The following is a 14,576-nucleotide window of genomic DNA, read 5'->3' on the forward strand; positions in this document are numbered from 1 at the left end:
CAAGTACAAAATTTGAAATAAATAATGTCGGTAAATAATGTCGCTAAAATCATCAGAATACCCAATATCGGGAGGTACCGTTATATGGCGGCTATACGTAGACGTGGACCTACATGGTTCATTTTCTGTCTTAGGATGTAGTATCCATTACGAACTTCAAATACCAAATTTGAAACAATTTCGGTAAATAATGTCGCTCCAATCATCAAAATACCGAATATCGGGAGTTACCGTTATGTTGGGGCTATACGAAGACGTAGACCTACATGGCCCATTTTCAATACCAAAGGTCCTGCAGACATAATACACATTTGAGTAAAATTTTATCAACCTACTTCATTTCGTTCGGAAGCTAGAGTGATTTCCACAGACGGATATGGACGGAGATGGACGGACATTGATAAATCGACATAGAATTTTATGTTGATCAAGAATATATATAATTTGTGGGGTTTAAAATGTATATTTCGAGGTGTTACAAACGGAATGACAAACTTACGAAAAAAAAAACGAAAAAATACAAATCGCATATTCTAAACGCTATATATATCCTTATTATTCCTATTGAGTTCCCCTCATTCTAATTATTACTCGACCTCTTTGACAAAAATACACACACACTCACACCACTTAAAAAAAGCATTCATCACACGCACACTCACACACTAACACACAAATTTAGAATAAAATGGGGATTTTTTTTCTTTTGGGTTTTTTTTTAGAAATATACCTGTATGACATGTTTCCAATTGGATACTTGATGACAATGACCACAACGATATGGCGATGGATCGCGTCGATCGCCCGTTGCTGTTTCGTGCGTTAATAAATTATTGTTATTGTTGTTGTTACCGTTACCGTTACCACCATTACCACTATTATTGTTGTTGTTATTGTTATGAGTATTATTTGAACCATTACCAGAGGACACATGACCCAAATTATTATTACTAGCATTATTTGTATTATTACTGTTACTGGGGGAGGATGAGGAGGTATGATTTTGAATAGAAGTAGCTGAAGACGAATTGGAGGTGGAAGAATTTTGATTTTGATTCGTTTGAATCGGATTCGGATTGGACGACAATGATAATGATGACTTGATTCCGACATTTGGCAAATGATGATCAGATGAAGCACCCATAACCACCATCATTAGATCTTGCAAACCCACAACACCATTGGAGGCCAACAAGCCGCCAACGCCGCAACCACTTGCCGTAGCGGCAGTTAAAAGATCCGACTCCGTGAAATGATGACCATCACCAAAATGTTTGCTGTTTAAGGTGGAGGCGGAAGAGCCAAAGGGAGGTGGCGGTGGTGGCGGCGGCGTTGTTGGCATTGCAGCCTGTGTTAGATTGAAAGTACATGGAGAAGATATAGGAGTACTAGTAGTAGTTACAATTGCTTGTGGTGAGGGAGGAGGAGGTGGATTTGCTGTCGCAGTTATAGCCATTGTGCCAGGCTTGTTTGTGAGTGTTGTTGCCGTTGTATTTGTGGTGGCGGTGGTTGTTGTTGTTTTGGATGAACCCATAACCATTGTTGTGTCATTTAAACCACCATCCAGACTGGCTGTGTTACTACTCTGTCTGCCGCCCCTGGGCGATGTTAATAGATTTTGCAATGAAGATGAGGATGAGGGACTCTTTGCCGTCGCCGGCCCATAACCACAATTTGATGTAGACGACAACGACGACGTCGCTTGTAACTGTTGTTGTTGTTGTGAATTGTGTTGAAGCGCCTTAACTAGTGTTAATTGATTTGGCGACGTCATAGTGTTCTCGGCACTTGCCTGGTCATTTAGAATCGCTTTCTGCTCACCGTGCTCAATGATATTAGCGGCAGCAGTAGCGGCATTTAGCTGTGATGCTTTGAGGGGACTCTTGCCGGCCAAGGCCAGTGCCAGACCGCTAAGCGCGGAATTGCCCGACTGATCGAGAAGACCGGCTGCGACCAGATTGGACAATTGAGCCTGGGCATTGGCCGAGCTGTTGGGCTGCTGTGTCAGACACATGGCAGCCAATACTTTGTTCATATACAAATTCGAATTTGCCGTGATTTGTAGGGGTCCCGTGGCCTGCAGTTGGCTGGATTTGTTGGGCGATGTTGTAGCAGTGGCTGTTACAATGGGGGCATTGGGATCGGGGAAATGTACCTTGACGTGGGCCAAAACGGCATCACGGTTCATGTGTCTGGAGTGGGAGAGACAGAGAGAGAGAAATTTGAGTTAAGAGAATACATTTTGAGAGAGATTCCCCTGGACTCACCTAAAGTTACATTTACGACACTTATAGTTCTTCTCACTGCTGTCCGGCCGCACTTCCAAAATGATTTCATCGCTTGGCTTGAAAGATGAGGACGATGTTTGTGGATTCTTCTTAACGGCCGATATGGTTACCGAGGGTGTAATCAATGTGGCATTTTCATGATCCGTGTTGGCCTGTTGCCCCTTCTGATGTTGTTGCTGGGCCATGGCGGCATTCATCATTGAGGCCAAGAGCGGCAAACGTATAAAGTTATCGGCCATATTGTCATCGCCAACCATTCCTAGGGAATTTTTCGATGGTATTGGCTCTAGGGTAATATCTTCCCGTACACCATTTAAAATGTTGCTCAAAGATGTGGAGCCGGATGAGGCAACAGAACCCTGTTGTTGTTGCTGCTGCTGTTTCTGATTGTAATCATTGATGAAGGCCAGCGAAGCCACCTGATTTGGTGTCATTTCACCAGATTTCATTAGCTTCGGATCGCCATCCTCCTCGGTTACCTTCATCAGGGTAATATATTTATTATATTTGGTGTAATTCCTACGCCCTGTCTCATCGTTCATCAGGACACGGGCATTTTTATGGCTGGGATCGCGTATGGTCTTTAGGCGTATGTGCTTGGTAATGTCCCAACGCCAATTGGAACGATACGAGCACAGGGAACATTCGAACGGTTTCTTATTCAGATGGCCGACAATGTGTACATGGAAGCGGGATGCCGTGGAGGCCCAAAACGAGCAGTGCGGACATTTGTAGACTTTCTTTAGCGATGAATTGGCTGCCTCTTCTTCGGGTGTCATCTTTTTAGTTACCTGGAAACAGTGAAAGTTTCAAATTTCATTTGGCACAGTGTAAAGGGGGGATGGGTATTTTTTTTGAAAATGTTTTATAATTAATTTTTTTAAAAAGTTTTATTTTAAACATTGAAAGAAATTGAAATTTATGACCATTTGTACATAAAAACCTTGGTATTGACGTCACGTTTCATATGAAAATTGTAGAATCGCATTCCGGTCCACAGGTTCCAAAGAACATCCATTACTAACACAATGCAACTTATTGTGTTAGTAATAGATGTTTTCTGGAATTTGTAAACCAGGATTAAATTCTGCAAACTTCATATGAAAGGGGAGGTCAATGCCAAGGTTTTTATGAACAAAAGGTCTCTGTATGTGTGTTGGTTCCTGAGCTATTTTAGTGAACATTGCGAACATTTCGAAACATTTATTTAGAAAATGATTCGATACGTGTTTGATTGACAGATTCATCAATGCCCAGACGAAACGTCTCAAGCTAGAATCTTGAAAATGTAGATGTGTAGGTATAAAATGGGGAGTTTTAGGAATTCGAACTAAAAGTACCAAGTGGTAGAGCTAGAACTCTGAAATTTGGAATAAGGTTATCTTATGGGGTGTAGGAAAGATATGCCACATGTTTTGTTTTTTAAAAATTCGAACTAAAAATGTGCTAAAAGTACTAAATGGTACTAAATTTTGTACTGAACATTGTTTAGTAAAAATTTTAAATATTCCTCATTTTTTAAACCCTTTTAAAATGCTACCCTTACAATCAAATTCAAACTTACCTCCCCATAGCCTGGAGCGGTTTCGACACCATAATAACTATTCTCATCATTGTTGGCACTCAGGATACCTCCGGGGCCCATACTGCCCGAACCTCCACCATTATTTCCGTGGGCATTTGGATGCATTCCCCGACTGCCGTCGAAACTTTGCGAACCCTCCGAACCTTGATTGCGAGGTATTTTATTCCAAACAAAAACACGATTCTCCATGGGATGATGCGACTGTTGCTGGTGATCCCCATCACCCATCATTAGACGGCCACTACCACCACCGCCAATACTACTTTCCCCTGACAACGAATCGCCACAACGACTATTGGCCTCTGAACAGATTTTCAAATGATTTAACAGATCAGCCGAGGATTTACAACGATGGCGACAATGTTGGCAGCGTGTCGATCCAGTTACGCTTAGATTGAGAGCCGACTGGGACTGTTTGTCACATTCATCATCTTCATTGAAATCAATTTCCAAACGGCCCTCTTCACCATCCTCATCATGATCCTCGTCATCCAGATCGATGTCATCATGGCCGAAGGTACAGGATTTGCGATGAATAATCGATTCGGAAAGGCATTTGGCCATGTGACCACAGGGGCAGATAAGGTTCTCATTGGTGGTGGTGGAGAATTTGATTTTATCAAAAAATGAACCGGATTTACGGGCCAGCAGACTCTTGCCGCTGGCAGCCGAAGAGGAGGCTATGGTTGTGGTGGGTGACAATTGGGAAGCGGCGGCTGTGGCGCCTGTATCCCCACCCGTTGGTTTTTCATTGAAATACCTTCCCCCAGCCACCATGTCCGAACTGAGATTCAAAATATTCTCCCCCTCCTTGGAGATGGGTATTAGATTGGGCAATGGTTTCTTAGCTTTTGTGGACACTGCCTGATTGTGCACCGATGAAGTATCGGAGGACCCGCCTTTTTGTGATAGATCTGTGGGTTCATCCTCCTCATAACGCAAACGTTTCGATTCGTAAACACCCTCAACGGGTCCGGCTGTCATTAGCATTTCGTCGTAGTCATCCATGTTGTTGTTGTTGAAGTGGTCCTCCAACATTTCGGCAGAATCACTAAAGAAATCTTCACTCAAATCGGTGCCTCCCACTTTGTTACGTCTTCGGGCCAAAGTCATGCCGGCCGCATGACCCACGGGCGGCACATGATGATTCATTTCATGCACCGTCAGCGATTGCTTGATGTCGGCCGTGAAATCACAGGCTGCACAGCGGAATGGTCCCGCCCCACCATGATTCTTCATGTGGCGATCCAAGTTCCATTTGTAGGGAGTGCGGAAGTCACAGGTCACACACTTGATCATGGGCATCGAATGGTATTTGACATGTTTGCTAAAGCGGGCCTTGATGTGCGTTACGTAAGAGCATTTCTCGCAGCGATAGAATTTGGCATCGCAGTGATCTTCGATTTCATGCTCGAGCAGATTGTTGCGATACAGCGTGGTGAAATCGCAGAGACTGCATTTTAGCAGGCGATTATTGGAGGGCTCATCTGTGGGTAACATGACACTGAGAGGGGTGGTGCTGCCACTTGTGCTTTGTCCCGCCGGCGGCGGTGAGGAGTTACTGCCCGACGGAGAGGGAGTCAATTCATAGCTGAGCCTTTGTGGGGGCATTTGAATTTTCGATTCCTGCTGGTTGCCCGCTGTGGCATTGGAATTAAGGGCAGAGGTTGAGGAGGAGGAGGGGTTGTAGTCGTAGGATTTTTGTTGTGCATGGGATGCATTGTTGTAATTTTCATCAGATGTCACCTCATTGGGTGCTGGCGGTGAGGTTGATTCGCGGCGCTCATAATTGGAATGGTCGTTTTTACGGAGGGCATCTTTTTCGGCCATATCGCGTTGGGCCCGCAGCTGATGTTCATAGGCGGCAGCGGCGAAAAAGGCATTAGCTGCCGTTATGCTCAGCTGTTGTTGCTGTGATTTTTGTTGTTCTTCGTGTTGCAGTTGTTGTTGCTGTTGTGTGAATAAATCCAAGTCGCGATTTAGTTTCTGTTCCATGTCGGCCTTGAGCTGTAAAAGGAGGGGAGTTGAATAAATGCCTAAAAAGTAATTCGAAAGAAAAAAGAAACCTTACCTGTTCCGCATTAAATGCCTCGAGATTCATTAGCTTGATGGCACCCGCCGATCCCGCCTGGGCCATGCTATCCTCCAGCTTACGTTTTCGATCACGATTCATGCCACGTTTTCCACGTGCCTGGCCATGACCACTGGTCACTCCCTCCGTACAGCCGTGCACCATTTTCATGTGCCGCACCAGCTTCTGATAGTGTCGCGAGGCATAGAGGCATAGTTTACACTTATTAATGACTATCTTCTCGCCATGGACGTCCCTCAAGTGGGTCAAGTGATAGCGAGGATTCTGTGTGAAATAGGTGCAATAGCTGCAGCTGTAGTTACGCTTGATTTTGCACTGCGGCAAGCCTTCTTCCTTCAGTTCCATGGCGGCATTTTGTTGGGCCTGTTGTTGTTGCTGCTGCTGTTGCAGTTGTTGTTGCATGATTTGTTGGGCCGCCTCTTGCGAACGTTTCAAACGTTCGATTTGTTCCATTATCAGGCTACTGGAAATGGAGGGATTCACTTGTAGACCACCACCAACACCACCATTGGCAGCGGAACTTCCGTTATTATTATTGTTGTTGTTGTTTGTTGTTGCTGTTGAGGTATTCATATTGTTTAAAACTTCTGGTCCAATCGAGTTGTGTTGTTGGTCCGCATACAATTGATTGCCACTGACTACACTGCGTACGATAAGGGTGTCGCCAGATCTCTGAACCATGGAAGGCAATTCCATTGCGTGTCAAAACATAAACAAAAGCGATTTTTGGGGGATGAAGGAAAAATCAAAAAGATTTTTTTTGTTGTTTTTTTTTTGGTGTTCGCTTTGTGCGGTTATTGGACCCGTGGTTTTTCTATTGTTCCGCTTAAAGTGGACTTGTAAAAAATGATCTGCAATGAGATAGAAGGAAACGAAGAGGGGAGATTAGTGGGGAAGTTCTTTTTCGCAATTCTTTCAATTTCAAAGGAAGTAAGTCAGATTTTCGAAGCTGTCTTCTAACTGCTAGAATACAATTTCTTTGAATTGTTTAGCCAAAGGTTGCTTGGATATGAGGAAAATTAAGTTTTACACTCGAGAAAAAAGTGAAATATATATATAGGTATATACAAGTGTAGTGAAATAACTTGCTGAGAATCAATGCCCAGACGAAACGGGTAAGGCTAGATTCTTGTAATTTTGCACGAGGACCAGTTTTGTTGCGTAGGCGTGGCTGGGTTTTTGGAAGTTCAAAACAAAAGGGTACGAAAAGTAACAAAATTTAATAATGAGCTAGAATTCTGAAATTTTGAATGAAAGCCACTGATAGACTGCAGGATAGATGTACCAAAGGGTTTTTTGGGAATTCTAACTTTAAGGTTACGAAAAGTTCTAAAATTGCACTAAACTTTTAATATGGTACCATTTGGTATTATGTGAACGGATAGAACTAAAAACTTAAAATCTGGTATGAGAATCAAGGTTGGAAAGTAAGTTTGCTTTATGAAGGTCGTTTTGTAAAGTGGTACTAAGTGCGCGAACTGCACCAAATGGGACTAAATGGTACTAATTAATGGAATTTATAAAAATTTTAATTAGGTCCCTGTTGGTGTTTGTTTGGAGATAAGGAAGTGGTTTTAGAAATGAGTACTACAGCAGCACGAAAAGTTCTAAATAGTACCATACATATTGGTATTGGGTGAACAGATAGCCCTTAAAATATGTAATTTGGTATTAGAGTCATTGTTTATGTGTAGACTGGACATGTGAAGGTGTATTTCGGACATGCGTCCTATATTTGTACCAAAAGTACTAAATGGTACTATTGGTATTGGCCGAAGGGATAGAGATAATATTCTGAAAATTTGATATTTAGATTATCGACTGTATTTGTGTTTAAGATTAGGCAGTGGTTCGGAAAATATGTTCTACATTTGTACGAAAAGTACTAAATGGTACTAAATTTTGTATTGGGTATTTGGAATTGAGATATGAAGGTGGTTTTGGGAATGTGTACTATAGTTGTACGAAAAGTACTAAACAGTACTAAATTTGGTATTAGATGAATGAATAGAGCTAAAATCCAGAAATTGTATATAGATGTCACTGTTGGTGTCTGTGGTTGAGATTTGGAGCTCAGTTTGCAAATGGGAAATAATTATTAAATGGTACTAAATTGGGTATTGGGTGAAGGGATAGAGATATTGTTCTGAAATTAGATATTTAGTTAAGGTTTTTATTAGACTTTGAGACTTGAAAGTGGAGATGAAGAATGCGTACTACAAGTGCACGGAAAGTACTAAATACTATTATATTTGGTACAATTTGGTATTAGGTGAACATATGGTGCTTAAAACACGAAATTCGGTATTAGGGTCATTTTTCATGTAGACTGGACATATGGATGTGGTTTTCCCATATTTGTATAAAAAGTACTAAATGGTACTAAATTTTGTATTGGGTGAAGGGATCCTCAAATTTGATATTGAATTGAAATATGGAGGGGGTTTAGGAGACGTGTATTATAATTGTACGAAAAGTACTAAATTGTACGACATTTCCTATTGAATGAAGGAATAGGGCTAAAATCCAGAAATTTGATATAGATGTCACTGTTGGTGTCTGTGGTGAGACTTGGAAGTGGAGCTGAATGAAACGTTAAATTGACGAAAATTTAGTATTGGGTGAAGGGATAGAGTTGAAATCATGAGCTTTTATGTTGCGATTACTGTTGGTGTCTAGGATTGAGATTTGGAACAGTTTTACAAATGTGCACTAAAATTGTACTAAAAGTACTAAATGTTATTAAATATGGTGTTGAATGAATGCACTGAGCTGGAATCCCGAAATTTGATATAGAAGTCTCTGTTGGTGTCTGTGGTTGAGAGTAGGAGCTGGTTTTGGGATATGCGTCCTATAATTGTACTAAATGGAACTACGATTTGGAAAAAATACACAGCTGAAATCCCCAAATTTGATATTGAGGTCTCTCTTAGTATCTTAGGTTGGGAATTGGACTTTAATTGATTGTAAAGTACTAAATGGTAATAATTTTGGTTCACTTTTGGTGTCTAGGATGGAGAGCTATAGATTGTTTTGGATATGCGTGCTAAATGTTACTAAGTTGTGAAGGGTGAAGGAATAGAGTTGAAATTCTGAAAATTAATATTGAGGTCATTGTTGGTTTCTAGGGTACATGAATGGAGATGTTGAGCCAGTTTTGGACAGAAAAATTAGTTGTGGGTCCATTGTACATGAGTTTGACTCATATCCTTCTAGGTAGACTTAAAAATGAAAGTTCTTGAAGACTTTTTGGGGTAAAAGGTGAACATGTTCCCATTCTGTCCGAAAGTCTGAAAATTAAGTACGATATATGATGTTTTCAATAAAATTGTTTCCCAAATTCAAAATTGTGAGTAATAAAAAGCCCTGAAATGAACTGTTTTCACGAATCTAAAATTTTAAGGTGTACTTTTCACTGACAAAGTAGCGGGCGTACTTTTTGGAACTGGTGTAATGAACTATGAATAAGATGGACATATGTGTGGTATATATCCCAAAATTACCACATGTTCATTTAGGGATATTTTCATTTATTAAAAGAAGTGTGGTGGTGAAAGGTGGGGAGGTATCTGAATGAGTTTTCTATTTTTTAAAATTATGTGGAAAAACGAGAATTTTTTAAGCTCTAAAATGGATATTTACTTTTATTTCGACAGCTAAAGGTTGCAAAGCTGTCGGAATGGAAGTTAATATCCATTTTAGAGATTTTAAAGAAATTCTCATTTTTCCACAAACTTTAAAAAAATAGACAACTCATTCAGATACTTCCCTACCTTCCTGATTAACTTTTTTTTACAAAATGTTAATTTAAATTCATGTAATTTTCTTTGAAGGATATCAAAACAATGAGTCTATACTACTTAAATGGCATACAAGTTGTTGTTGTTAATGTTGTTGGCACATTTTAGGATGCTGGTGACATTTAAAAACAAATTTTCAACTTAAAATATTCGCCAGTTGAGGGTTTTGTTTATTTGTCTCGCTTTCTTTTTCTGGGTCAATGTTGTTCTCTTGACGCGAACACCACACACCACACACACACCCATTTGTCGTCGTCGTCGTTGCCGTTGTCATAACACAGAAGCACAGCAGCCCACTTAAATAAGCCAAAATCAGCCAGCCAAGCAACCTTACCCTACCTCACACACACACACATACATGTACGGATTCACTCTCTGCCAATCCAGGCGACAGACAATGCTTTTGAATATCTTCCAATTACCATAGCATTGACGACAGATGCTTAACACAATGACGAATGAGATATTTATTCAAAAGAGGAAATTTTTTCGTTTTCTTTGAAAAAAAAAAAAACAACAACGAAAAATAAGGAAAAGTATTTTCCCCCTTCTTTTCCAAAGAAAATTGATGAGGAAAAGAGATATAATTTGTTCGGAAAAGCAAAAAAGTTCTCAAAACGCCATTAATGTTCAAGGCAATAAAAAGGTAATTTGGCAGGAGGCTAGGGGGCAGTTACAAACATAATTACGGTAATTAAGGGGAGGGAAATATGTATTTGGAACAAAAAATTAAAAGAATTTCATTTTTTTTTTAAAACTTCAACAGAGCAGGATTTCAATGTCATATCCTGATTAATCCAAGTTGAATTGCTTTAAATGAATAATAACATATTACATTCATGATGATGATGAGGTAGAACGGCTACCGTCATCAGGGTATGCCCTCTCGCTCATTTTTTAAATGAGATAAAAAGGCGAAAAATGATTTGATTTGAATGTGTCTAGACTCTGATTTGAAATATTTTTTGTTTTGATTTTTAAAACACTAAAATCATAGACAAAACTGGCCGAAGTCGGGCAGACTTAGAAAATATTGTAAAAATCTGGTACCTTTACCTTTTTATTGTACCATGATTATATTCGTACAATGAGACCAATTCTTATCAATCATACGCCACCCCCCTTAATTACCCTTATGCACATTTTTCGGTTAATCATACGCCCCATGGCATTGCCATTTACATGGCATCATACGACATATACCATCATCCATCCAACCAACCAACCAACCAGCCATCCCACAAAAACAAATGTTTGAGGCTTTGGGTTAAGGTCAAACACACACACACAGAGTCAAAGTACTTTCACCCTTAAGAAAGAATAAAATTACAATTCTCAAAAAAATGGGGAAAAAACAGAAAAAACCGAAAGAAAGAGAGAAGGACTGCAACACAGCAATACGAGTTCTTTGCCATTACATTTTACATTTTCTTTTTGCAATTCTTCTGAAAACCAGATAAATATTGAAAGACCCATTGTATGGTTGTTATATTTTTGGGGGGTAATAATTTCTTTTCTTTTAACCGAAAATATAAGCCAAAATCATTTCTTTGCAAGTTATTAAAACGAAATCCCCTTGAACCGAAAATAAAACACTTTAAAATATATTTGCTGATGAAAAGTTTTCCTTTTTTTGAGGGGAATTGTTGTAATAAGCGCTCAGTTTTCTTGCTTAAGCACCAATCGCTGAACAGCAGGTAAGCCCTGAATCAGTTATATTTCTCATTTCCATTTTCTTTTTTTTTGACACTTGAATTTGCAACATTTGCCAAGAAGTAGTCCTCGAGCATTATGGTGCCTAGAGTTGAAGGAAAAAAGAACTTAAGAACAACAAGAAGCAAAGAGAAGTGAGTGGTTGGAAAATGGCATAGCTCGAAGACTTGTTGTTGCTATTTTTTTCCTGTACTTCATACTTATGAGTGTGGGTTTTTATGTGAGTATATTATTAATTATTTGCGGGATTTAAAATACAACAAATGTTGATACCTTTATTAAATATATTTTTATAGTTTTAGATTTTGTTGAAATCAATATAGGCATATGTTGGTATCGAGAATAAAAAGGACCTGTTTTTGTATTCATCTGTTCCAGAAACAACAAATATGCTAAAACGACAATCCTAGATTCTTCTGAATTCTTGCAGGTTCTGGAGCAGAGCATAAATCGACGCGAAAGCGATTGGGAAGGAAAAATACTATTTCAAATAATTTTTGTCAGCTTTTCATTTATCGAAAATGGCCTATAGCGACTTTGATTTACCTGAAGTCCCCATATTACTGTTCGTGCTCATTATCGGTATTTAGAATTTCTTAGCCACTATTTCCCACCGAATTTGTGCCTCATATGAAAGGGTCCTAGCCACATCTAGAGCTACATGGATTCTCGAATTGACTCTCTGCTGAACGTATGCTAAACTCGTGGCACAGGTCAAGGTAATTGCCAAGCCAAACTTATCCAACTAATCCCAATGTCGTAATGGACTCAGCATTTCTTTTTCAGTTGGAGTAAGAATTTTTGGCAGAATCAGCTAATAAAATATAGTATGGCAAGAGCTACTACAACAACAATAACCACATAATATACGAACATGTCTAGATAGATAGGGATAGGTCGGTCTCTTGTCAGCTATGGGACCCCTACCTAGTCTGCGACTGCAAATGCTTCGCAGTAGAAAAACATCCAGGCCTGTCATAATGCAACCCTGCGAAATGTGACGGGAGGAGCAAAGGTCCCTCCCGTACTTCAGCATACCTATATGCTTTCGTCGCAGTACCTGTTTTGGTGTTATCGGGAGAGTCATCCAAACCATTATATGGTGTATAAAACTCCCCCACCCAGGCGTGACAGGAAGGACATACATGATCTGTAGGCTGTACAGAGCCTGACATTCACACTGATGCAGTCACAGATGACATCAACAATTACAGTATAAATGTCGTTCTCGACATTACGTTATAGATGGTCGTCTCAATTCGTATTGGTCACAAATTGACTAAGATGTGCGAAACATGTGACCATCGTATGATACAGGTCCGCACAATACGCTACACATATTTAATTGCCCTGCCAAAAGACTCCATTCACTCCAAGAAGGTCTTTGGTTACAGCCCGAGAAAGTACCGAATATTCGAACCTGGAGTTAGATCTAGGATTGACAGAATCGAACAAGTCATCGTCCACTCATTTCGTCGGCCCTATAGATTTTAATTCGCCACAGGGAACTGATCAGGAACCCGTTAACTAAAACATTTTCATAAATATCGAAATGTGTTTCATAATTTCACAATTTAATGTCAGTTGAGCTAATAGAGAGGATATTACAGTCAGGCTTTTTTCTCCAAAACCCATGTATGTATACGATTTTTCCTAAATTCTATTTTTTTAACTTTTTAAAAAAGTCTTATGTTTTAAATCCGTTTTAAATACCTTTCCCTGCCCTTCACAAATTTAGTTGATTTCATTTTATAATTAATAAGCCAAGTCTTCTTTGAATGAAACACTTCTTATTTGCCTTGGGCTAATGGTATGAGTACATCTTCGAGTCTGTAAGTGCGGGTGTGCACTTTATCTGTTTCACAGCAACAACAAACATATTGTTTACCTTAAAGTTCGTTTCCGACTTAGTAGCTAATATTAAAACAAATGCTCTTGTTTGTGACATCAGAAGACCACAAGCTAAACACAGAAAATAAAAAAAACGAGAGACCACAAATAAAACCTTTGAGGAATAACCAAACAGCCACCTACCTACTCAAGGCAGTTGCTTCATGCCAACAACAACAGCAATAACACACATACAAACACACACCGAAGAACACTCACTCAAATAGCTTTGTTAGCACTTAGCATTTACCGACATCATACCACAGAAGGAGAAGAAGACGAAAAAAAAAACGAACACAAAGGACTTGTCATGTTAAAAATACAAAAACTCAAGCCAAGTTACCGAACGGCTTCTCCGTCTTTAATTCAACATTTTTTGTTTCTTTACCTAGAGATTAGATTGTTTAAAATTGGGTGTGTGTGTGTGTGAGAGTGTTAGCATCCTTTGACATATGCAATGACTGTTACACCTTACATCATTTAATTTTTAAATCTCATAGAAGACAACCCGACACGTTTCATTGAAACGACTTAACTTCGACGGAAACGACAACGGCAACGACGACTGTTGCTGTTTTTGTTTCATAAAAACAACAATTTGTCTTCTCTTGCCTCATGCATTATCTCCTCCCACTCCTGTTGTTCTGGCAGACATACTCTCATTTTTTTGCTATATACTTCTTGCTGTTGTTGTCGTTGTTATTGCTTTTGGTCTATTTGCATTTTTTTTTTTTTTTTGATTAGATTTTGTTTTTTTTTTTGGTGTGATTTTCTTGAAAAATAAATGCTTTTCTTCACTTTCTTTGGTCCCAAATGCGTTGGCACAACTTAACACTCTTGTCGCTCAGCAATAACTGAGTTTAACATTGTCCAACGATGAAGCCACAACACAGGACAACATTGGGGGGCCAACATTAACACCAATACATAGGCGGCAGTCAGCCAGTGGTGGCATTAACAGATGACGACATGCATCCTCCACAAAGAGATGATGCATACATAAGAGAAGAGAGTGAAAGAGAATTACTTGGGGTTACTGTAACATTGCTTGTAACAGTGTTGCTCTTAATCTCTTCTATGTTTTTTTTAGATAGATATGTGTTGTTGTTGGGTTAAATATCATTGATATGTTGTTGTTTTTATCTTTTTTGATGTGATTATTTTGGCAAGCTTTCTTTCGCATAGATATATTGAGTGAGTGTGGAAAA

At 39.4% G+C, this 14,576-nt stretch overlaps 1 protein-coding gene across 5 annotated transcripts in view; it reads right to left on the minus strand.

Annotated features, from left to right (window-relative positions):
- LOC101894034 (uncharacterized) overlaps nt 1–14,576 on the minus strand; it is a 74,788-nt gene that overhangs the window by 7,464 nt on the left and 52,748 nt on the right. For 3 of the 5 annotated variants that reach the window (XM_059121251.1, XM_059121250.1, XM_059121249.1), the window contains exons 4-7: nt 5,945–6,816; nt 3,853–5,880; nt 2,268–3,079; nt 1,403–2,192 (exon numbers count right to left, since the gene is read on the minus strand). In XM_059121251.1, coding sequence (XP_058977234.1) covers nt 1,403–2,192; nt 2,268–3,079; nt 3,853–5,880; nt 5,945–6,661 — 4,347 coding nt within the window. In that variant the 5' untranslated portion in view covers nt 6,662–6,816. The remainder of the gene's footprint in view (nt 1–1,402; nt 2,193–2,267; nt 3,080–3,852; nt 5,881–5,944; nt 6,817–14,576) is intronic. The other 2 variants (XM_059121252.1, XM_059121253.1) reach the window with 2 other exon arrangements.

Source organism: Musca domestica, unplaced genomic scaffold, assembly GCF_030504385.1.
Source record: "Musca domestica strain aabys unplaced genomic scaffold, Musca_domestica.polishedcontigs.V.1.1 19, whole genome shotgun sequence".
Classification (NCBI taxonomy): domain Eukaryota; kingdom Metazoa; phylum Arthropoda; class Insecta; order Diptera; family Muscidae; genus Musca; species Musca domestica.